The sequence below is a fragment of the Aptenodytes forsteri genome, unplaced genomic scaffold (genome assembly GCF_000699145.1).
Source record: "Aptenodytes forsteri isolate BGI_AS27 unplaced genomic scaffold, ASM69914v1 Scaffold433, whole genome shotgun sequence".
Taxonomy (NCBI): Eukaryota; Metazoa; Chordata; class Aves; order Sphenisciformes; family Spheniscidae; genus Aptenodytes; species Aptenodytes forsteri.
The window spans coordinates 2,085,294-2,111,738 of record NW_008795028.1 but is presented as its reverse complement, the minus strand read 5'-3'; the positions used below and the strand labels follow the sequence as shown (position 1 = coordinate 2,111,738).

General features: G+C 35.6%; 1 protein-coding gene across 1 annotated transcript in view; it reads left to right on the top strand.

The window, feature by feature from the left end:
• MMP16 (matrix metallopeptidase 16) overlaps positions 1-26,445 on the top strand; it is a 191,954-nt gene that overhangs the window by 126,474 nt on the left and 39,035 nt on the right. Inside the window, exons 5-6 of the mRNA XM_009276043.2 lie at positions 8,259-8,420; positions 11,371-11,588. Of these exons, the coding sequence (XP_009274318.1) occupies positions 8,259-8,420; positions 11,371-11,588 (380 nt within the window). The remainder of the gene's footprint in view (positions 1-8,258; positions 8,421-11,370; positions 11,589-26,445) is intronic.

Below are 26,445 nucleotides of genomic sequence, written 5' to 3'. Positions count from 1 at the left end.
CATGCCGACAAGTGCTAAGAGTCACTAATGCCAAACTGACAGTATTCTGAGTGCTAGAGAGGTTTACAGTGGTTCCTCTAGCTAGAGTGAAACAAACAGCTATATGGATATACCCACTAATAGTAGCAGATTATCCAATAGATCAGAGCATTTCATATGAGTAACTTTTAACAAAGTAAAACCAAAGTAGCAGATTTGTCTTTCTGTCACTTTCTCCATATATATGATCCCCAGTTTGAAGTTGTCTCAATTTAGAATATAAGTACACACTTAGATCAGGTCTCCCTTTGAAGTCTGCAGACTTCTTAGAAAACATATCTGCTTTTCAGATCAGAGAACTTTTAATGATTTTTTTCTTCTCCTAATCACTTTGCCAATTAGGATTCAAAATTCCCACTTCTTTTATCACCAGTCCAAAGGAAAAAAAACCCATAGACAATTCTATCTTGACATTTTTTTTCTTAATAGGAATTAAACAAGCAAAATATCAGTGAAGGAAGAACTGTTCAAATAAAATCCCCAAATATAGATACAATACTGTCACTTTCTCTTTAAAAAATCTTAAAGTCATATGTATGTGTTAGTAGATACAATGATAGGGTAAGAATAATAACTTGGTTTTTGATGGCTTTAATGTAAGTTAAGTTAGAAGATAATATAATTAATCTCAGTAGTTTAACTGACACTGGGTAAAAATTTATCTCTGCAGAGAGCCAACACAAGATTTACACATAAATTAAATTCTATGTACACCCTATTGTGGGGATTTCAGTGACCTGTAGGACCCTTTCTGATTTCTGCCCCATGGAAAGTTACATCTATTGTGAATATTGGCAGCATGACTTTGACATTCCTCCTAGTAATTACACATATTTCTTTATAGTAGGACATTAGGGGAAATGAAGAAAAAAAAAATCATCCCTTCAAAACAAAAGCAGCCACAGTGTTAACATGCCAGCATTTTAGCTGAGTGGCTTAGAGACAAAACCTGCATTTGTTGTTGTCAAAGGCAAGGATTTGATTTTAATATGTATTCATGCACAATTAAGGTCCTTTTATGTTTATTCTCACCCAGAATGGCACTTACTCAGGAGTGGTAGAAAGATGTCCATTCCCTTCACCTGAATGATCCTCAGGGACAGGACCACGGAGCATAGCTGAGAATTGTGTGATACATGCTCTTTTCATGCACATATCCAAATCTTCAATCCCAGCATGTGTTCATTCTTACAGCCTTCAGAAAGGAGTTTTAAATACTTCTCCAGCTTATTGTTCCCACAGCAACAACTAAAAACAGAAACAAAGAGAATACAGGAAAGATTATAAATAGATAAGGCTGCTACAGTGTTTGCAGCATTTGTAATTGCATTGAGACTACTGGAAAAATAGTGTAAATGTTACTTAGCAACCTAGTCATTTGTAATGTTATGAGAATGACCATTGTATTTTCAAATATTTTTACTGGTGTGAGCTTGCTAAGAGAAATTAATTTATGAAGATTTTTCTTCCAAAATGCAAAATTCCATTATAATTTCAGTTTAGTTTATTTAAAATAGTTATTATCTAAAGATGACCATGAAAACACCCACAATAAAACTTTTCAGTCTGTTAATCAATATGACTTTATTATTAATAGAATGAAAATGCCATTTGAGAATAGTATACAAATTCAATAGTGGACCTGAGCGATTAAGAAGTTAATCCCAGGATCTAGAGATTCAGCGTAAGTGTAGTTTTCCTTAGTTTGTTAGGTTCACTGTCACAGCAGGGTTTTCTCAAAGCATGAAATGAAGCCATAAGCATTATATTTGCAGAAGGAACACATACCATCGTATTTACACCCTTTTGGGAAGCAACAAGTTCTCGTGTCTTCTTTACCTCCCATAGGATCATCTCCAGCTGCTTCACTTCTCACTCTTTGGAGAAGTTGGTATTGACTCACTAGTCAGAACAGTTTGCAAAATTTTTCAGTACTAGTGATTGAAACTCTAAGAAACAAAATGGAAATATCCTTACATCCATGCTTTTTTAGAAAGAAAATTAAGAATACATTAAGTAATTAATTCCACCCATTGCAAGCAATTTACTAGAAAGTTGTAGAACGTACTTGGTGATAAATCTAAGTAGTAAGGCAGAAATTCTTACCTTTTGCATGTCCTTGCCTCCTAAAGTACAGGCTAATCTGTAGTATAAAAGAATGTGGGCTCCTTTCAAACATATTATTTATCAGGCTCTTGACTTCTTCTAAATTATGCCCACAATATGCAGAAACAGTAGAATACTGCCAGGAAGAAAATACACACCTCTAAACTCACATGTCCTTATCATATCTCATCAACGATCACTGAGTCACCTGAAGGCAGTCTTGCCTATAGGAATATCCCCTTGTCAAATTTCAAGCAAGCAAGTTTAAATTTCACACTAATCTGTTGATCTTTTTTTAAACAGAACAGTTTTTCAAAATAGACACATGTGGGTGTAGGTATACTAAATTATACACAGAGTATATTAGTACATACTTTGTATATAACAAACTGCCTGTACCTCCCCTTCTGTCTGCAAATATATATATATATCAGTAAGTCAACTTGAAAAGATTTTAGTATATATGTTAGTACATGTAATAATAGAGTGAAAGAAACATATTTTTATGTCATTCTCTTGTCACAATGGAAAAAAGTCTAAATGTATAGATAATGTTATTGAAAAATGATTGTTTAAAATACAGCATGTACAAATAGATGCACTAAGTTCATACAGAAAATGGGTATACTATATATGATACATTTTTATTTAAAACCACAAAAATTTAGTTTTGCTCTTCATTTTTCAAAGCTACTGCACCATCTCAACTCCATCTTTTAGCAAAACTTTCTTTCCAAAATAACCACCAAGCTACCAAATTTCAGTGCCAATGGCAGAAGTTTGAGATAATGTCAAGCAACTGTATATGATTTCTTAGACTGGAAAATGTGGTACCTTTATTTGAGTAAGAGTATGCCTATGATTTGTATTTAGGTCCATGTATACTCTCTGTATAACTATATATGCAATATATGGTGCTTATGTAAGTGCATGCATAATGTATATGCTCAATTCCGCTGTATTAGGTCAGAGAGAGAAAGAATTTTTTTTTATCACTGACTGTTGAAACAGCACTTTCAAATTTCTGTCCTCTCTGGAAATAATAATAATTACAAGGATATAAAACTCTTTTTTTCTTTTGTTTCTTTTTTTTTTTTCTTTCTGTATGCTATGTAGAGTAAGAATCTTACTCTAAAGTTTGCAGCATTTCAGCTGGTTGGGATTAGCAGCATTGGTTTGATGAGTCAATGGTACAAATTAACAGAATAATGAAAATGCAAATTCTAAATACATAGGACACAAGTTCATGGGTAGCGTGTGTGTAATATTTTCTGAGGAACTTAAGCTTGACTTTGAGGTACTGTCTTGATAATAGGGCTGTAATAGAAGTCTTTCTTGTACAGATTTACATTTCAGATTCATATGGATTTAATCTGAAATCATCTATCTGCATCACATGAAAAATTAAGTTGAATAATCTTTGGAAGAAACAGTGCATGTCCATGTATAAAACATTTTTGTAGTTTTCCAGTTTGTCATTTGAAATTCAGTTTCTAGATTTTTTGTTTTTCTTTGGATGGGAAAGTCTTCAAAATTGAGGTCACATGGCATTTAAATGATGGACAACTCTTGAGCTCAGAATGTGTTACAGCAGTTACTGTCACGTGCCAAAAAGAACCAAGTGACATGCCCTGAGGTGTTTTCTAATGCTGCATTAAAAAGATGGCCAAGTGATGAATCAAAGGCTTGCTAAGCCATTAGGGTATTGCTTTTATAAATTAAGCTCACATACCATTTAAAACAGGAATGAATATCTTCAGAACTAGGGTTTTTTAATAGCTTGCTGTGGACAAACTTACTGGCTTTGTTTATCTGTAGACATGAAAAATAGCGTATATATTAGCTACAGGGAAAGGCTTCCCCATACACCATGCTCCACAGTGCTGGCTGTTGAATATTTTATATATTAATACATATTTATATTCTGGAGTTTGGGCAGTGATTGTAAAGTCAGGCAGATTTAGCGCCTAAAATAGTTTATAGCCTCAGAGAAAAGTGTCAGTATAAAAATAATCATTTTGTCTTAGTTCTTTACACACAGTATCTTTTTTTTTTCCTTGTGAAATCAAACTTCAGATAAAATAACAAAAACAATCACAAGCTTTTTGAGCTTATATCCATTCTATCCCAAATCTCCATGCTAATGGGGAACACAAGAATAGCGATGCACAAGTTTTGGACTTGTGAAATATATTTTCCAATATTTCTCTACTACTCTATAGATAAATATAACAAGATGTAACTGAGACTATCGCAATGAATATTCACCATCGTATATCCTGCAATGGCAACTTTTAGTTTAAAAGTCATCATAGTCATACGTAGTTTAACTCTGTTACTCATGACTTGTTAAAGTTTTGCGATGGTGCTCCATTTTGCCAAGTGGACTGAAATATATGTTTCTACTTGGGTAATGTATACTGAAATATAGAATCATTTGGGACTCTCTCCTTCAATGGTGGGGATATGTTTAAATATGTTTAAAAAATTATATCCAATGTCAGCACAATAACAAAGCTAGCCTGAGCTGGTACGAATGTTCACTTGCCTTTACACTCCTTCATCTTACTCTGACCACTGGCCAAGGAACTGAAGTTGGCCTACTATCAACCTTGCAGTCACAAATACACTTTGTGCAGCCTTGAGAGAAAGAGCAAACACTCAAGGTTATCCTTCTGCGCTCTCAGTAGCTAGTTACAGTAACATTGAGATGCTCAAGGCAAGTCTGCTCCCAAAAGCAAAGAGGGACTGAGTAATTGTTGCCTAATTGGAGAAATCTAATTATATGCAAAAGAAAAAGGATCAAAACTAAGACAGTAGTAAGTCCTACCTGTGTTGGTCTCAGACAACACATCTTGAACTGGTTTAAATCTCAGTTTCAACTGTGCTAAAGTTATTTGGGTCAGTTTAAATTCAGGATGCCCTGGAGACAATCATACTCTTGATGGAAATTGTTATGAATAATGGGGCTATTTGCCTATAAGTAGAAAATATGTTCCCTGTTAAATCACTGTCACCCCAGGCAAGAATACTATTCTTCCAGCTCTTTCCTGTGACCTTCTCCCTTCCCCCCTTATCCATTTGCTCCAAGGGCTGCTCTGTCTTTACCACATTTAATAGCACCCCTGCTGGCTACAAGTTGCGTTGCAGGAGGTGGAAATTACTTTTCATAGTCCTTTTGCCTTTTTCCCTTTTGGACTTAGGCTTTGACTAAGTCCAGAGGGGCAGTCAGATGCTCAGTATATTTTTTTTTTTTTAACATAATCACCCCTACCCAAAAGGCAAAGGGAGAAAGACATATTAAGAAACAGCCACCTCCTGCATAATATCTGTTCTCTGACATAGTCCCACTGTCATTTAGAAGTACTGCTTTGGAAGTGCTCTACCATATGCTCATTATCTGTGATCCCAGAAGGAAGATACGCCAGTTGATGACAGTGCGTTTTATTTATTTCCCCATTACTGTGTAATTCACACCCCTTCAAGGTCAACATGGAACAAAATAAGAAAATTCCTGGAGATCTTTATGGGGACTCAATGAGGACTGATAATCAAAGGATGTATTGATTCTTCATGCATTGCATAACTGCCACAAATAGAGAGAAGCAGTAGGCTCTTCCAAGACTATTTATTAACTGTGGTTTCTTGAAATTTTAGAATTTGTAACAAGTTCACTTTCCAGACCTCCTACCTCAAACAGTAGAGGTTGAATGCTACATGTAAAACACGCTTTGGTCTACTGATACTGACCAGCCTATTCTACCACTAATAATAGTGGTAGAATCAAATGCTATTAATTTAAAATTATTTGAAAATGGTTCACTAAATACTGTGGCCAACTTATTAGTACAATTATTAATATAGGAAAAAATCCTTAAATATTTTATGATGTAGGAAGCACAGGTCTAGGAGGCAAATTTGCCTTTCACAAGGTCTGAAAAACAAAAGAAAGTTGCATTTTAAATATATGAGTTAATGCCAAACAAAGAAATATTTCATTCTAATAAACCTGGGTTAGAACTCTATATTTTCATAAAATGCAGAAAAGAATTGAAAAATAATGTAAGGCATGTCACCGTACAATAGTTATAGTACAGTAACATCTTCCTTCATGTCTTCCTATCTTACACCTATCATTTTTTAAAAAATATATTAATTATTCCATTATGAGTGCAGAATGAAAACATTTACAGAGTTGGTCCTATGCATCACTTGCAAGGCTGAGGTTAGCTACAGAAGCTGTGGATTATTCATATGAGATATTGTCAAGATCAGCTTTGACTGCATATAGAAGGGCAGATTCAGATCTCAAAAGCATTCCTCACCGGGACAGTCAAGCTTATCAAACCTGTTACAACAGCACATTGAGAATCTGCTTTACTATAAAAAGAACTGCATCCAAGAAAAAATATTGTCATGAAAATATTTCATCTGGAAACCACATAATTATAAATGATAGGAGAAACTCTTCTCATTTCTGAAAACACATTATGTCACATTAATTTTTGAAAGACAGGATTTTTCTGCACAGTTATACTGAATAAAAGAGCAAGAACATTTATTTTTCATATTTCCGGATTAAGAATCAGAAAGACATGAAAAGACTCTGTCAACTAAGCACATAGTTTCAGTTGTGACTGTTTCCATGCTTTCAATCAAACATTTATTTTACAAACATCGGCATGGCTCCATAGATCATGAAGTCATCTACTGCCAAGTGTTCCGCCTTTCATATATACCTGGGAGAAAGTTTATTTGTTTGTGTCAACAAGAGGAAATACTTGAAAAATTGAAATGCTGTCAACTGTGTCCTCAAAGTTCCGTAACTATATATTTGCAATTTTTTTTGCTAAATTAAACTTTTTAATATTATTACTATTAATATTATAATAGTACTTAGAATGCCAGATCAAGCCAGAAGTGGAAAGTAACTGTCTACCCCCAAACAATTTACCGAATATAGGATAAGTTAATGTTGTGAGCATCTTCTTGTTCCAATAGACAACTGTCTATTAGGCCACAGTATAGGCCTTTCATTATTTATACTGCTCTTTCAACAAGAAACTACCTACTGTAGGTGGCACCTGTTTCACTTGAGTCCAGCCATCTAAAAGTTAGATGTTCAGCATAAGCTGCTGATCTAGAACACTTCTGTCTGTACAGACAGAATCTGTACAAAAGACTCATAGAAAGATATGCTGAACTAAGTCTTAGATGAATAAAAATAGAACAAAGTTAATACCATAGAGGTCCAGCTCTGAAATTTTTATAGAAATAATCCCACTGGCATTGATTTGTGTTTGCTTCACATAGTGCCATAATTCTACTGCCAAAACTTCTAGTTGTGTCTAATACCCTGTAATAAAAAATGAAAAGATTATTTTTAAAAGGGAATAACAAAAAAGTTAAATCAGTCTATAACATGGGTGTGTTATTTTATTTTTTAGACCTACAAAAATCAAAAAGTTCTAATACTTAAGTAAGCAACCACACTTATAAGGAAATTACACAAGGAAATAAATAAGGGCATCCTATTTTGAGAAGGATAGCACAACACCCATATTTTTCTCATTAGGATTTCAGTTATAGTGATTCAGAAATGGACAACATCTACAAATAAACAGCAGGCGTCTGATTACAAGCGCTTGGATGACTAAGTTCCCTGTGGGGTTTGTCCTAAATAGGTAGTCCTCAGTTTGTGAAGTTTACCACACACAGCAAGGATATTTTCCTTTTGGAACTATGTCTTGATGCAAGCATTTTTAGTCAGGTTCACTGCAACATCAACTTCAAGTCAGAAATTGCACACAAGCCTAGACATGAGGTATGACACTTGAACCCTACACTAACCATGTGCACCAGTTTAAAAAGATTACACTTATGGTGTCTGTAAGAGTATCATATATTATATGTAACAATAATGGTTTCCTTGTTTAAAAAAGGGGAACACTGCCTTCGCTACCACATTATACTTATGATTCATTATTAAGCATTATCTTGTAAAATTCAAATTCAGTGAAAATGTCTTTCAGGTGCTGAGTCCTCCACTTGTGTTATTTCTGTTACTATGCTTATGGTTTCAAAGGTCTTTTTTCCCTTTCTTCTCTTCATAGGAAATGATCTGTTTCTAGTTGCAGTGCATGAACTGGGACATGCTCTGGGCTTGGAGCACTCTAATGATCCCACTGCAATCATGGCTCCATTTTACCAATATATGGAAACTGACAACTTCAAACTACCTAATGACGATTTACAGGGCATCCAGAAGATATACGGTATGTCATACGCTAATTAAGCAACATAAGTTTTTCACTTTAGAATACATTTGAGGTCCTCCAGTCCATACCAGCTCTCCAAAAGAGTTCGTTAGGGTAGACTCTGCCAGTTGTTATGCCAGAGGCCTTCTTGTGAGTAGGCCAAAGATTTTGATGAAGCTCTTGTACTTTGTTTCTCATTGCTCACAACTTGCATTTAAATTTGCACTCAGCTGGAATAGTAATTTTAAATGTTTTAAAAAGGCATAAAGAAAATATCTGCAAAAGGATCCCAAACTATGAAAACATTAAGAAATGCAGAGCTTTAACCATAACGAGCTTATTTCCACAGTAGGCCAAGCTTGTGTAACTGGATGAATTGATTGCTTCTCAGTTTATCAGTTATAATACTAAACAGTTCCCTGGGTGTACAAAATTTGTGGTCCCAGAAAAACCCTTTCTTGTGATAAATATAGCAAATTGATCTCAAAAGAATGTTATTATCAGCCCAAGATTTTGCGCTACCTAGGGGGAAAAAGGCCCACTTCTTTAAAATATGTTTGTATAGTTTTTTTGTGGCCTGATACAAAAGACACATGTGAGATAAACAAATTCTACATGTATTGAATTCAATTTGACAAGGCAAAGTAATTGAAAATTAAAAAAAAAAAAAAGCCAAAACAATAACATTATTCTGATTATGGGTTGAATGTAACACTAACTCCCATATCACTGTTCCTTATATTTCCAAACACATGGTTTTGTTCTTGGTTTTAAAGATTTTGATTCTGTTGGTATCTGTTAAGTAGTCTGTTTTTGTCTTTAAAAATATGTTTTATTTTTCTCTCCTACAGTGAAAAATCTGTGGTATCTGTATGTTAATGCTATGTATCCAACACATATCATTTGGAATTGCCTTGCTTAGTATTCCCCAATTAATTCTGTATTGGATTCAATTTTGTACTCACAGTTATTTTCAGTTTAAAGGTTTGTCAGGTTTATATTGAATATTATCAGGACCATTCCTTGTTTATCTTTACTACTAGAAAGGACGACTATGATCATGTAGAATTACTGTACCGCTAACTAGAACTCTGCAGCCTCCATGGTGTTTCATACTAACAAGCTTTTTAAAATATTATATTAACAAGCACTGATATGTATTTTCATAAAGCATAAATAGCAATTTCAAAATGATTGTCTGATCAAGTTTTGTTTGGTTGGGTTTTTTCCTGTGTGATTAGCTGAAAGGAAGGTTGTTTCTCATGACCTCATAAGTTGGTAGTCTAGACTTAAGGGCTAGACAAGAATACTTTGCTGAAAACTAACTGCTAAGCTCTAACAGCTGTGGGCTATACATTAGGAGAAATGTGTTACCCCTGGGAAGTAATATCTGACATCACCACCAAATGACATATGAAAACTTTGGTTTGGGGTTAAAAAATTTCCAACACGAGCTACTGCAAACTGATTCCTTTCCTCCCTTTTAAAATCAAGAGGTGATCTGGAATCATATGCCTCAATAAAAATGTCGCACCTATTAAAATAATTACTTTGGTCTACAGTATTCCTTGAAACACCATTATTAACTGTAAATTATAAATTTCACAAGCCTTAAAATTGTGAATTAAATAAATGCCTTATTAAATTGTATGACAACCATTTGGCGAGTTTAATATTTCCTTACATAGTCCATCTTGTTCTTTAAAAAATATACTTTTTTCAAAAAAGTATCAGAAATTCAAATGCCGTTTATGCAGTTTTAGAGTTGTATTACTATTCAAAAGTCTTTCTGAAGCTGGTCATACAAATGACATTTATTTTTTAAAGTAAAAATTAATTATGTATTTAAATGATTTGGAGAGAGGCCTAAATAGAATGAGCAAAATTAAAGTGTTCATCTTGTTTCCAGAAATTTTACTGATCCAGCAGAAACTTATCTTTTTATACATGGAAAATATAAGTAAACGTAGTAATATGTGTAGAAAGGGAAAGGCATTTTCAGTAAATCCATTGCAAGTCATTCAGTATGCCTTTAGGGTTATGAACAGCATCTGACTAGGATGGCCTTTTGACTTTCAGGTAGAGAAATTATGAGTGGGATAGTTATTTCACCTGTCATCAAACTCCGTACATTATGACAGAAAATGTATTTGAAAGAAGAAAAATTTTTTGAAATCTCTGTACAGAGTTTTAGTTTTTCACTTTAGTTCTTTTTAATCCATTTATCCTTAGAACAATTCCTTTAATTACCAGGTATCTAGCTTTGTAAGACCCACTGGAAAATAAAAATTAAAATAAGAAGTAATTAATTTCAGAATATTGAAGAAAACACATGAATTATGGTTTTTGTTTATATAGATGCCTAGGATTTGAAGTCCAGTTTCAAGAGCTCCTATACATAGCAAGGGGCATTGGGGAAAGTTGGGAATGTCCTGTCACTAATGCACATGACATTACTTGGCCTACAAATTGGGTCAGTAGGAAATATCAGGTATGCCACACTTATGCATATGTGAATTGATGAGTGGAAGTTAAAAATATGTGTTGAAAATCCATTGACTGCTGATGATCTTATTAGGAACAGGTTTTTAATTTTCCTTTATTTTGTACAATAAACAATGATTCCGTTTTAACAGTCCGTACTCGGTAAAATATGTGCTATGAATTACTTCTCATCTGAAACGATGGTGGACTATGCATCTTTTGCAGGTTTTATTGGAATGCTGTTCCAATAAGGAAGGAAGATTCTGGATAGTGAAAAGTAATTAATTTCTTAATTTGTGCCTTGGTTTTATGGTAGTTGTTCATTATACCCTTTAACAACATGGGAAAGGTATGTTAGGTCACTTTTTCCATTCCCCTTCCACTGTAGGATTTGCACTGCTTACAGCAGGTTTTTGTTGTGTATTTCTTCTTTGAGTGCCACTGGTGGGCATGTAAATTAAATCCTGCTGCTATATTTTTAAAGGTCCACCTGACAGGATCCCACCACCAACAAGACCTCTGCCAACAGTGCCCCCACATCGTTCAATCCCTCCAGCAGACCCGCGGAAAAATGACAGGCAACCTAAACCTCCCCGGCCACCCACTGGTGACAAACCTTCCTATCCCGGAGCCAAGCCTAACATCTGTGATGGGAACTTCAACACTCTGGCTATTCTTCGCCGGGAAATGTTTGTTTTCAAGGTAGGAGGCTGTGAAATTTTCAATGTTACATCAAATGCCTACATTTCTCCTTTTTTTTTTTTAAAGCAAACTTTCATTCATCATGACGCCACTTTCCCAGCCTGCTCACAGTTAGAAAGTTTAAGAAAGAAATTAAAAAATAAACATACACATGGCTTAAACGTCTAGCAGAGGACTGCTGTAATGTTCTATTTTGGGAGAATACCCATGTCAGCAGAAACTGTAATGCCTCAAAATGTAAGGGTAAATAAATGCTGCATGTTATGGAGAGATAAAAAGTGTAATCAACTCATGGAATATTAGGAATGATTTTTTTTGGGAAAACCCAGCCACATCCAGACATACAGTAGATTTTGTGTCTTCAATGCTTTTTTTTTTTTTCCACAGAGCTGAAATTTTAACTTTATAATTAGAAATGTCATTTACAAAGGAAGTTTGTCAGTGTGTTGTGGTTGCATTGAAACCACAATATCTAAGTAAAGATCTTTGCCACAGAAATCTTATTGCAAATGTGTCATTGTTTATTTCCATTCATCTTCTTTCTCTGAGCTGAGAATGTGGTATATACAGCAAATCAAAATAAACAAACTGAACTGAAAGGCAATCTTTTGCTAGAAGGACTTTGCTAAGACTCATGGACATCAAAACTATCTTAGGAGGATGATCGGCAGTATGGTTTCCAGAAGGCATTGAATGTTGAAGAATAATTACAGAATCATTATTATTCAGTCTCTTAAATCTTAAACCAATTTGCTGACAGGTAGTGCTGTGCAAATGTTCCAGAAACAAGCAACAGAATAATCTATTATTTTGAACTACTGGTGTGCCAAATTCGCTTAAGCAATAGGAAGTGTGGGATCTTTGTTTTGTAAATATATGATATGATTCTTTTTAACTTCAACGTTATAGGTAGAGAAGGGCCTTTCACATGAATAGATAACAATTTTCTCTTCAGCAATAGTGTAAGTACAAGGGAAGTGCAATGAATTTGTCCCAAAACATGAAGCTCCCAGTTCAATGGCTTTTGTTGTCCTTTCTGATAGGACCCATTTCTCCCTTATATGTTTTCTTTTTATGTAATCTATCACTCCAGATAAATCTTATTAGCAACGCTACCCAGCCTTTCACTTTTGTTAACATACCTGAAAAAATATGTACAAATAGCTTAACATGAATTCACTCAAAATTATTGAGCTACTTTCACAACCCAATGGGCAGGAAATATTTTTCCCATAAACAGCTAAGGATTTTGCCAGCCCTGGGGCTGGCAGCCCTTTCCATTTGAATAGATGGTATATCTTCAAACACTGGGAGGTCCTGAACCATCAGTCTTTTTATGACTAAAACTCAAAGGTTAAGGAAGAATCTAATTTTCTAACTTGACATTAAACAGGATATTAAAATACTTACTTCAATCTCATGTCATCCACCTCAAGAGCCATAGAACATATCCTCATTTCTTTTAGACATGAATTGATAAATAGTGAAATGCTATCCCACTAATACAAAATTTCCCATCTAGCCAAGTCTGTGTTCCTGGATAAATAGATTCACCACCATTACTAATCACTCTTACCTGTTCTGATTGAAAATACAAATTAAGTTTTCTCCGAAAATGTTTACTGCTTACTGCCTTAACACTACATATTTACTATACAGTTTATATGCTTACTAGTGTGCAAACTGTGTTTATGTTCCAAAATTAAAACTTCATTCATGATCCACACCCTAATGATGAAACATGGTAAAACTTTGTCAGAGAAAAGTGACCAGTAACAGAGTGTTTACAGATTTCATGTTTAGAGTCTGACTCTCCAAAATGAAGTTGCTGCAATCATAAAAGCAACGTGTTGGGAAGGGAAGAAATAAATGACCTTTGTCTAGATTAATTTCTTTAAGGCTCCCACAGTTCCCCTTTTCTCCTCAGGGTACCTGGGAGCATATCAAGGCATGACTTGGGTTAGCATGCTAAGCAAAGGAGTTTAAGTATACAAATCTTGACTGTAGTCTGAGTGTCTTTGAATGCTTGAGTTAGTAGGCCTTAACTTTCTGGTTTGTACATTAATTTGCTAATGAAGATTTTTGTCTGCTAAAGGAGTTTCATTACTCCTTTACATTTCAGTTTCATTACATTTGAGGTTTTTTTTAAGGGAGGCAGTGTTTTTTGGTGTATGGTGAGGAGTATGAAAGGAGCAGGAAAGGGGAGAAGGAATTAGAAAAGTCAGGAGTTGTTAGTAATTTTCAACTTACTTTGCAGAATCTCAGGCGGGCAGGTTATAAGGAAAAGTTCAGCATGTCAGACTGTAGCAGGAGCAGGGCAGGAATTAATTCTCAGAAGGTACAAACAGGAATATGGACTGAATGCAGGGAAAGCATCCAGCAATGGAGGAAACAAAGCTGGAGGTTCTGTGGTCTGACACAAAAAAACCAAACCTCTTTGCCCTTGCCCCTTAATGCTAGTACAAGGATAGACTGGGAAGGCATGAGTGATGGGCTGAGAGCCAAGTACAGAGGTGGACAAGAAGAGGGGATTGATAGCAGTACTGTACCAGGTGGAAAGAATTAAAGAAGAATTATGACCTTCATTGGAAAAGATTATTGCTCGATAGTTCCCAGATGAGTTAAATTAATAAAGTTGGAGGCTAATCAAATGATATCCTTTCCTTTCTTTGTCTTTATCCACAGGTCTGTAATGATTGTGTAGTGGCAGATTTTACTGCCTTCTGAATGGCATGTATGCCATGTACCAATTTCAAATTGAAAATAACCACTTTTTTATATCATGGGCAAGTCTCAAGCTCAGGAGCTCAATTTGTTTAAATAATGCTTGAAATTGCTTGGGTACTTAGCCACAGAGTTGAAGAATGTGAGCCCTTTCGAATAATTAAATTCTAATTTAAACATAAAACTGAAGCACGAAAGATAACAGTTTGATTTTCATAGTAGATGACAAACAATATTAATTTCAAGAAGATTATTTTCTCTTGGCTGTTGAGCTATTAGGTATACTTAAGAGTATCAGAATATTAGAAACAATTTCTATGTTCGGTCAAATTGATGAGCTTTGTCTGTGGTTTTAAGACTATCTGGCATTCTCAAATGGATATATCCACAGTAAAAGTGAATAACAGTAAACTTAAAGGGAAAAGGAAATTTACATTTATCCATCCCTTTTTATTGTTTTGCCATCACTTTGACAAAGTAACAATCCTAGCAACACTTCATAAAAATTGTAGGGCTGTAGGAATGAAATCAAGAGGAACTGTTCTTGATCTAACATGAACAGTAAACACAAAAGTAAAGCAATCAACAAGTTAAAGGTTCCCCAAAGATCACCAAATAAAATCAGAATTTTGCAGATCAATGTTTTTGGTAGAAATTATTGGATTTCAAGGAAAACAAAATTATTTTTCATCAAATACACATGGATTACTGACATATAAATGTATTGTCCCAAAAGGACTTCTTCCTGAATTCTTTAAATTAGACGCCCATAAAATCCCCCTGCTAGCTGTAAGGTTTGGGGACATAGTACACTACAGAAGAAAAATATTAGTTAAAATCAATGTATTGTAACTATTGTTTTCAGTTGTCATCAACTGATATTTTAAAGTGTATGAAGTTTGTCTTAATTGAATGCAGTTTTTTAATTACTGCTATTATTTAATACCTGCTTGAACTGGTATAAGCAACCATCAGGACAGAAGAATTTCTATGCCAAAATTCATGAGAGCCAAGTTTTTATCTTGAGATTCCAGTTAGCTTCTGTATTTATGCTAAATGCAGTTAGTATTTAGCTGTCACTCTCATTTCCAATCTTTTCTCCAGCTATTTTCTCCCTCTGTTTAGTTAGAACTCCTCTGGGACACAGAAAATGGCTGAAAACAGAGAAAAACAAATTGGTCTTCCTTTTCTGAGAACTTTGTGCAGGGTGGTATGACACTGTCTGCCTTCAATGGAAAAACTTCTCAGCCATTGTATATAGTAACATGCGTATCCAACAATACTGTGTTCTCCTTAAAGTCTCCTGAGAGTACCTCCAGGGCTACTGTGTCATGAAAAGGAGCCCTGTTGTCTAAGGTCACCAGAAAGATCCATTAGTGAAGAAGTTTACAGCACTTCTTCCTGTGTTCTGTGCAATTCACACTGCTTTTCCAGTCTTCTGTAGCAAAACAGTTTTGAAGATAATCTAGGACGTCCTATCAATAAAGGTACTTATGTTAACAACTTCTGAATCTTTTACACAGTTAAAAAAAAATGTTCAAGGGAGCCAATGGTTGCACAGAATGTATTATTTCTCAAAGGGTACATATCAAGTAACACTGGTTGCTTATTCTGTTATTTTTGAGGTGTACATAGCTTGTGTTTGACTCTACATGCTGATTGTTCCTTGGCAACAAAATTACCTCTAGCTCTGCTTCAACAATCTGTGTTACTGCTGTTAATATCCTTTTTCTTTATGTCCTTTTCAGTTTCACAGATTTTAACAAAATCCTTAGTTTTTTGAACAGGTTACATCTAGAAAAGTAAGCACTAAATGTGTGGAACTTGTCCTGCGTAATCAACAAGTTAGACAGGTCACTGCTCTTTGTTTGTGACAGGTTTTTGCTTCACAGAAGAACATCTCATAGAGGTTGCACTGGTCCTTTCTTTGTTTAATGCTAAATCCTTAAGAAACAAATGAATGGAGCCTATATAATCTATAATGATTTTAGTATTCATGTTGGAAAAGTTAACTCACTCCTTAAAGAACAGCATTTTTAACCTCTGTCGTATAGTAGGGTGTTTGTTGAAATGGAAGAGAAAGAAGTTTGTCCATCAGACAAATGGCATTTAGAGCTCAGAGTAATGTCTTTTGAAATGTTAACATTACAGATGGTAGAATGTGGAACCAATTTTAGGAAGGCCTTAACAGGCTGTGTTTTACTATTTTATAGTAATTTCTCCACAACTTGCAGAAATTTGTTTTCTGAGTCTTCATCTGCTAAGAGCCATTGTAAAAACATTTATGACGTGCCAAACAAGCCAAGCCAATTAGGCTGTCATTACCCCTTGGCATTAGTTTAGACTGCAGTTGCTTTCATACGTAACTGTATAGATGCCATTTAATATCCCTTTCAGAACTGTGTATTTATATAGAGTATGCTGTTAAACACAAAAGGAAAAAAAAAACCCAACTGTTTCTTGATATGTGGCAAACACATGAGGAATTTTTAAAGCATTTTTGCATTGGCTACTTAATCATAACTGGTAGGTCTAATAAAAAATCTGTGAGATGGAGGGAAAATACTAATAATAAAAAGTAGAGACAAAGAAACAGCTACAGTATGAGACTTGACTCCACTGTATTTGAAAGCAGACATTTTTTCAAAGCTCTCCTGGTCTGTTTGTGTAGCTGGTTTTTGTCGCGTGATGCTGTGGATGTCTGGGCTGTCAGCTGCAGCCTGGGAAAGTTCAGCAGAGGATGCTGTGGAAGTAGACACTTTGGGATCTGAAAGGGAAAACCACTTAACAACTCAGCTGTAAGAGACTGGGAACATGGGGTCAGAAGTAGCTAAGTCTGCAGAGAGCAGACTCCTTTCCCCCTAGTTTTTATATCATTATGTTAGGAAGAACAATCTGGTGGAATTTGCCATTTTTGAACTCATCAGGGAGGAGGGCTGCTTTAATTCAGGTAATTCAGGTTATATGTTGAAAAGGAAGGAGAAAAGCAGCAAAAACTCAGTGGGGACTTCAATGTATCACAGTAGACCAAGCCCATTGGAAATGTACAGGATGGATGTTTTGTGGCACAAAAACAAATTGTAGGATGTCAAGAAGGAAAAAAGCATGGACATGCTGGAATACTAAAAAGTCATAGCTTGTATATTCTTGATAAGTGGATACTTTCACTGACAGATGTAAAAATATTTTCCAAATGTTATCTAAACCTTTCAGTGTGCTTCTAAGCTAGCTAACACATTTCACAGGTTTAAAATGGAAAGCACAGTCTGTACATTTCTGTATGGAAAGTAGGTAGTATATTCCATCCAGCTGCAGAGGAATTTAGACAAGAATGTAATTGCCTGGGTAATAACTGTACAAGAATAGTTCAGTTAAAAATCCTTCTACCCTCTCACCTTTTAAAAAATTGTCTTGGACTTTTTTATTACATAGTTTTACGTCCATTCGACAGATGGCAACCCAGTCATAGCTATACCTATTATCTAGCACCTACTAACCTGCAGGTATATTTGTACACATTTAAATATTATGTATAGAAAGTTCTAAAAAATCATAGCTATATTATTAGGGCTTTATTTACAAGAGCATCAGTGTAATGGATATACGTGTTATTGAAAGTTGTAAGCAACTTGAACCAATTAACAATCTGTACTATCTGGCTAATAAAATTCCTATTATTCATGTACTAGCCCATTAAAAAGTATAACCGTAGCAGGGTGCGTGACTCAGTATCTTCAGCAGGGCTTTAGATTTGTCAGAAGAAAGAGTACTATTTTTTTCCAAAAGGCTATGTTTTCATTGGCAAACAACGTGGTGTAAAAGGATTTGATCAGTAGCAGAGCAGATGGTACTGAGCTCCTCTCATGTCCGTGATATGTGCTTTGCTTTTAATTAGATACAGTCTGTCCTCTGAGGCCAAACAGTTCCACTATACATGTGGTTCAGATTTTTCTGAAGTGCAGCTATCCCTTAGATACTGGCATCTTTGACTGTGGACCCCTCGAGAGTGTACCACACAAGCGTTTCATCTAATGCAGGTGGTGTTTCCATCTTGTTAACATGTAATTGCTCACACCATCTTGACCCAAATAAACCCTCACATGCAAAACACATATTATTATTTCTCCTCATACCATTTTTTGCATGACACAATGGTACCTGTTGCTTGACTACTTCCGTACTGCGAGTTTGGGTGATGTGCATTGCAATACAGTCCAGGGAGAAGAGGTAGATTTAACAGCTGTGCCGAGACATCACCTTGACTTTACAGACTAATATCCTTCTGAATTTTCTTTTCCCTGAGAGAAAAACAAGGCAGAATGCCTTGTTTAAATTCAATTTAAACGTAAGAAAAAACTTTTTCATTGTAAACCCTTACAGATTAAACACTGGAACAGGTTGTCCTCCATCTTTGGAGATACTCAAAAGCTGATTGGACATAGACCTGGTCAACTGGCTGTAGCTGACTCTGCTTTGAGCAAAGAAGGGGGTTGGATCTCCAGAGGTGTCGTCCAACCTCAACCTTTCTGTGATTTTGTGTAGCAATTGAAATATGAGCACTAAAAAGGCATAGCCTCCCAAAAGGTTTCTGTGTTACCTGTTTTCCCCATTTTCCTCCAAAGGAGCGATCGAGTATTTCTTCATACTCCCCCATAACCTCCAGAGGTCCCTTCCAACCTCAGCCATTCTGTGATTCTGCGAATCCACTGAAGTTTGACCATTTCACCCAGTCATTTCCCAGTAGCATTTGATCTATCATCTCTTTTGGGATATGGCCCTCACAGGCAATAACTAGTGAGATTTGGTCAGGAGACTGTTTCTGTGACTTCTGTATTCAGCTCAGAAGAAGAGACCAGGCAGAGGAGATTGGAGTGTGTGGCTGCTGCTCACAAAGCACTAACAAGGGGACTGCAGGGGAGGGAATGTCCACCCCTTCCAGCTGCGCGAGTCAGATCCTCTGTTGTCTCCTTCACCTGTCTCGGCTTTCAGGGGAAATCACCCTCCTTTCTAGTGTCAGACTCTGGGCTAAAACACTTTATTCAGACTGACCCGTTCCTGTCTCTGTGAGACTTTCACCATCTCATGATGAGCTGTTAATACCCACAAAGTGCACTCCCTACCCCAGAGAGTCCTCACAGATTAAAAAGAGGTATTTCAGACTCTTCAAGAGTTTTCACAATGGGGTGGACAGACTGAGTTAAACAGAAATACTGAAGTACTTGTGTGAATCCATATACAAATGTGGTGGTAGGATTTGGGACAATGTTCATAAAGGTTTGGACAGTTAAACGTAAATCTTAAGAAATTCTTGTTTCTGATTTAGTTTTAATGTAAGAAATACTGAAAAATGTGAGACTTTTTGTCTCATAGGCCAAAATTCCAAGAATTAGTCATTCTTTAGAAGTGTTTTTTGTTTGTTGTTGTTGTTGTTTTTTTTTTTAATGGAGTGGAATTGGTGGAATCTAAAATCTTTGTTACTCTCTTTATGCAAAAGGATAGAGTGGGTCAAATTTTTATATATTCTTAAGAAAGTACTTGTAACAATACTAAATAAAAAATAGAATTATGACTTTTTCTTGATCCCCGAAAAATAATCCACAGGATTCTCCAACAAATGATAGCATGCTTGTATGGTGTTACTTGTGTATTTAGAATTGCTATTTTTCTTAGTCATTGAATATAACTGTTCCTTTTTTCTCCCCGTATGTCAAGAGGTTGTTCTGAAATCTAGTTGACCGTTAACTTAATTGTGCTTTCGATCAGAACAAGTTTTATATACTATCAAATGCAAGAAATACAGAACAATTATAGTTCTGCATGTCACTATTAAATAAGTGAAAGACATTAAAAATACAGATAAACAAATGCACGTGGAAGACTTTGATCTGGCAAATTTACTTCTTATGACTAACTAAAGCCTAGACAGAGAATCTCAATGGCGAAAATATATGCACATAAGCCCTCAGTGGGCATAATCACTTGAGTAAGGACTAACGATGTGAATTGAAGTTGAAAGATCAAATCCTGATTTTTTTTCCCTCACAGTTACAATATTTGCTTGCTACAGTCAGAGAATCCTGTGACCCTATTAATTTTTCACTTGGTATTTTCCTACAACAAAAATGACTAACAAAAAGCTTTAACTGAATACTAGGGTACAAAAGGTATTTAATTTTGAAGAACTTGCCTGTTTTCAGAGACTCAGTGTTTGAGTGAACTGATTAAAAATATTTCATTGGCAAGAGAATAGAAAAAAGCATTATTGACAAAAAATAATTGCAAAAACTCACAGCAAGGAATAATCTAAAATTATATGGAGGCATATCTTCAATTTTGTACCGCCAGCAAGTGTTATCCTGTAATATTAACACTACATTTTAATTGGGGCTACATCCTAATGGAACCAAAGGGAATAATTGCAGAAACACTTCAAGCACGAGGCTTAATTAAAATTTCTTGTTGTAAAAAATTGTGGCCTTTCAACTAATTTAGGTAAACATTTTGGGAAACAATTGGAATGGCTTGTAATATAAGCTTTTTCAAGCAGTGGTATTGATCATTCTTGGAAATATTTGCTTAATCTTGATTTACAGCTAAAGCTTTATATTCCAGAAGTATTTGTGTATTTTTAATTTCTTTGTTTCTTTTTTTTTTTTTCCCTTTTGAGGGGTTGAGGGTCCACAATGCAGAAGTTTAGCAGGCATTTAAATGAAAAGAAACTAATTTCATTTGTTCCTCTGAATTGGTCATTTCCTATGCAAAACACTGCACTACTAAACAGTTGAGGTCTTAAATAACTTAGAACAACATCTATGTTTATTTTTTCAACAAATCGATGAAACACTATTCACACTATTGAAAATCTATTGAAAAATATCAAAAAGTTATAACAGATATTTATTTAAATCCTATATTTTCTTCTTCTTTTATAAGCTATAGCTTCAATATTTTTTTAAGTGTTGTCTTCCTTGCCTACTGAGTGAAAACTTGGCCCAGTTAAAAGTAATGGGAAAAAATTCCATTGACTAAAACAGATTTGAGATTTTACTTGGAATTAAGTACCTTTGACATGACAGGGAGACTATCTATTTTGAGTAATACATATTAGGTAAAATAACACAAGAAACAGCAGATTAGCTTGTAATAGCAAGCATATGAAATCAAAAACTTTTTTTCTATACAAAATCAATTTTGATTATACTACTTGTCCAGTCTATAAATCAAAATGAGACAGAGGTCATTTTAATTAATGATTTGACATATCTGTCCAGTGAGAATATTTTCACTGAGGAGAACAGACTGTATTAGGTCAAAGGTTATACTTGACAATGACAGAGATTTCCCATTCTCCCTAACAGTTCACCAGCCGTTTCTCCTCTCTTATCACTATGGAGCCTTTGCTGATGTTTTAGAGTGATGTCTGACCAGCCATTTATAACATCCACAGTCATTTACTGCTTCAAATTGTACATTCCCAGCTTACCTGTAATCAGATGTAATTTACAATATTGCATATTCACTGTTAGAAATTCCTTCACTTTCTTCATGATCTGAGTGATGATCACTCATGATCACTCACCCTGTATCTGAGTGACAGAGACAGTGAGCAAAGGCAATTGAATATCCACCATTTTCATACTTGTGTTGTCATGACAGATGTCACTGTTGTCTGCTCTTTGCTGGATATGCCACTCTCAATGGCCTGTTTTTCTCTTTGGCCATTGCTGTCCACCTCAAAGCTGAGTCACTCCAAGAATATTGCTATTCACCCACTGATTACAACAGGAACTTCTACAGTCTTTTTCTAATACTGCCACTTCCATGGGGGAGAAGATTTACTTAGCCTTGCCCCATGCTACTCAAAGCTAGATTTGGTACCCAGATCTTTTTATTTTTGTTGTCAGTGCAATTTCATAGATCACAAGCATTAAACTGAGATCAAACAGCATATATTAGCATCTTAGCTTGCAGTGGCTTGAATCCAAAATAAGCCCCATACATTCACTTATAGAGTTTCTTACATCATATCTTCCCCTATTTTCATGTTAACAGCTTATCAGAGCTTATTGTTGTCCTGGTTTTGGCTGGGATAGAGTTAATTTTCTTCCTAGTAGCTGGTACAGTGCTGTTTCGGATTTAGGATGAGAATAATGTTGATAACACACCGATGTTTTAGTTGTTGCTAAGTAGTGCTTACACTAGTCAAGGATTTTTCAGCTTCTCATGCCCTGCCAGCGAGAAGCTGGGAGGGGGCACAGCCAGGACAGCTGACTCAAATGGTCAAAGGGGTATTCCATACCATATGATGTCATGCTCAGTATATAAACTGAGAGGAGTTGGCCAGGGGGCAGTGACTGCTGCTCGGGAACTAGCTGGGCATTGGTCAGTGGGTGGTGAGCAATTGCATTTTGCATCACTTAGTTTGTATGTTCTTTTATCATTATTATTATTTTCCCTTCCTTTTCTGTCCTATTAAACTGTCTTTATCTCAACCCATGAATTTTACTTTTTTTTTGTTTCAGTCTTCTCCCCCATTGCACTGTAGTAGGGGGAGTGAGCGAACGGCTGTGCGGTGTTTAGCTGCCTGCTGGGTTAAACCACAACAATTGCTTAATTCATACCCTAATCAACAGGAAAGATTGAGTTATCAGCCACATATATTCAAACTCATGTTGTGTATTTTTAAAATTTGAATTTGGTTATGCCCTAGTCTGCACATCTTGCTCTTTACAAGTGACTCGTGTGGACTTTTGTAAGCCATTTGATGATTTACAAAGAGCCTCCTGTTGGTCTGTTACCTAAGTGTTTAGTTAGCTAGTTCATTAGTTTCAATCTATCTCAGAATACTTATCTCCTCAATTGCACAATTACAATAGCTATATTTTGGGGCAAAAGATTGGGACATTTTTGCCTTCAGGGTATTGCATTAGTTGACTTCCATGGCCACTGAGCATAATATAGGAACAAAAAAATAAGCTTAAGAGAAATATATACTTATTTACATTTAGAAAGGTTGGCATGTATGAAATTAAATGCATTCTTACATTGTTTACAAATGTCTGGTTCCTTTTGCAAAGAAACCACAGCTCTGACCTGAATAACTACATGTTTTCTACTTTGTGATTTCAGAAATCTTACATTTAGGTATACCAACCCATGCAGTTTTGAAGACTGATATACATCTTTTCACATCTACTTGTTAAAGGTATGAATATATGGACAGAGGTGGTATGGCCCTGAAATGAGTAGGGTAGGTCCTCTTCCATTTCCCCTACACAGTGTGTTAAAGGAGTGGGATACACTCTTGAGAGCCCCAGCCTGGTTAGAACAGCTTCAGTCTCTTGTTTATGCATGGACTGTCCTAAACGACTTCAACCAGGAGGAAATACTTAAATTAGACACTGTTTCTTGTTCCCACCTGTGGTTCTGACATGACTCATCAGGGCACTGCACCTTCTTTTGGTCTCCTCGGAGAATCCATGTAATGTGCAGTGTGGGGAAGGCAGGCAGACAGGGTAAGTGGTGGGATGAGCACATACTGTGTCTGCACTTAGGATCTCATTGAATTGCATCTGTATTGCAAAACCATGAAACTTGGCTTCAGTGACGATGAAGCTTCAAGGGAGGGACATGATTATTTTAGGTCTTCAGAGAGGTAACAAATGTCAATGTGAGAGTTACCGACGCAGCTGTTTTCATGTGTTGTGTATGTGTGTGACACATACATTATGGTTTCCATCAGCTCATGCTATGTCCTCACCCACTGACATCCATCTTTCTTTACAACTTGTAATGTTACTGTTCTATTAGGAACATTTTGCCCAATTTTCATTTATTCTTTAAATGTTTTTTTCCTCTTACTTTCTTGTGAATGCTTTCCTATTATTAGCCATAGAATCATAGAATGGTTTGGGTTGAAAGAGACCTTCAAAGATCATCTAGTCCAACCCCCCTGCCATGGGCAGGGACATACATATGCATATGGAGAGAAACACAGATGTGTATGAATTTATGGGTACGACAGAAATATGAAAAGACAGGTGATACAGTGATAAATCATATAAATATTAACATAAATATATCACAATTCATTCTAGAGTAAAAAGATCACTGCTTAAAGGAAATGAAAACTGAATTACACCTAGGAAAAATATCTGGAGTGCTAATTTCTGTGTTCCTACAATATCAAGAATAGATTTTTGATAGCTGGTTTTGGCTAATCTTGGTGGATATAGTTTGTTACTCCCAGGTCTTCACAAGCTTTTGGCCAACAGGAGTGAATGATAATGACTCATATTTTATTTCCACAGTGAAAAGAGACTTAGAAGCTTTCTGTAGCTGGAAATTATGCTAAATGATCTCCTAGACATGCCATAGTTCACAAGCCACAGGCTTATTTATGTAGGTGAACATTATTTTTTACTGAGTGAATCCTTCTGTGCTCTATTTGGAGTTTTCCAATCTTCTTGGTTTGCCAGTGGTATCCAGCTGGGTTAAAGAAACTAGAAACAAGTATTTATGGCTTTGGCTTAATCATAATTTCTCCATTTGAATTCTTTCAGTGTTTTCCCTGCCTGCATCTAGAAATTTTGATGAAGCAGGTCATACCTTCTCTTGGATTGTCAGTAACTTTTGGTTATCTAGGCCCATAGCCTCCATTCCATGCTGATTTAATCCCTATGTTTTGGGGGTAAAAATAAAGAAAGGGAGTTGAGTTTGCTCTCCTCTGGCCTTTTTGATTTTCAGGGAGTGCCCGAGTCATTACAGAGAGCCTGATGACTCAGACGTATTTGTAGTAGTAGTTAAAATAGTCTGCTTACCCCTCAGGCAGATGGTGAAGCATCATATTACAAGTGATAAAGTGATAAGGGCAGACAAGTAGAGAAAACACAATTATTCTGATTCATTAGAACGGTTGGTCTGTTTTGCTTGACAAAGATAAGTCTGTCCTGGACCTTTTTCACATATTTGTATGTCTTTTCCTTACAAATGTGGAGTCAAAAATTTCAGACTGATGAGAAATAGAGTATAATTCTGAGGGGGAAAAAAATTACAGAAAAAAATGTAGGCACACAAACCCAAATGTTCCTTATTCTCTTCTCATGGCCCAAGATGGATAGAAAAAATAAATTACAAACAACTGTGGGAAAAAATCCTTAATTTTTCTATAGGATCCTAGGTGGTACACTTGGTCTTCTCCAGGAAGATTTCTGTTCTAAGGTCTGTGCTATTGTTGGTAAGGAAATATAGCATAGTGCTAGGAAATACTGTGCAGCTGGGAAAAGAATCTTGAAAATACTTTTATGCTGATATCCTGTATATTTCTAGGGAATTGCACATGTTTTCAAATCCTCTTGACAATTTCATTAAAGGGATAAAGGTAGTCCAATGTTCTTGATATTCTTTATTTTAATGAAACAGTAAAAGAGGCTGGAAAAGAGTTGAAGAAAAGTGGAGAGTATGACATATAATATCAGCAATGACTTGGGGAATCAAAAGAGTTGTAAAATTAGTATTACTGAGCTTTCAAATAGAATAGAGGCTCACAGGTTTATCAGATTTAAGCTAGCAAACTGTCATAGAAAAGTATTGGTTATTTAGTTTCCCACCGAGCGCATCAAGAGGGGAATGTGTTAGTGTAAGAGAAGTACCAAGAAGTAGGTGTTGGTAAATGGAAAAGGAGACTTACCTCATTTCTACATTATATTCATCATATATCCTGTGATATTTCCAAGAACCATGATCATGTGTTGACACAACCTGTATAAATGCAGACCTCTCAGAAAGCCAATCTTCATTCCAACTCAGTTTTATAGTATTATCTGTAACGACACAAGGATAGCTACTGCAAAGCAGGCATCTTCACCTCATATTGTTATGCAACTACTTATTAATCCTTTTCACCCCTTTTCATTGTTTAGCCCCTACTATATACCTGCCTGGTTTCAAAGATGGATCTATCAAGAATCCCTTGTTTGGATTATATTACATAGACAGGCACATGTATACTGTCATACTTTTTCCATTTGAGACATCATTGTTAGAATATTTACAGTTTAAATATAACATATATCTCAGCAGAACACTTTTTTCTCAATGCTAGGAGAAAGTTTTTCAGTTTTAATAAAGAAAA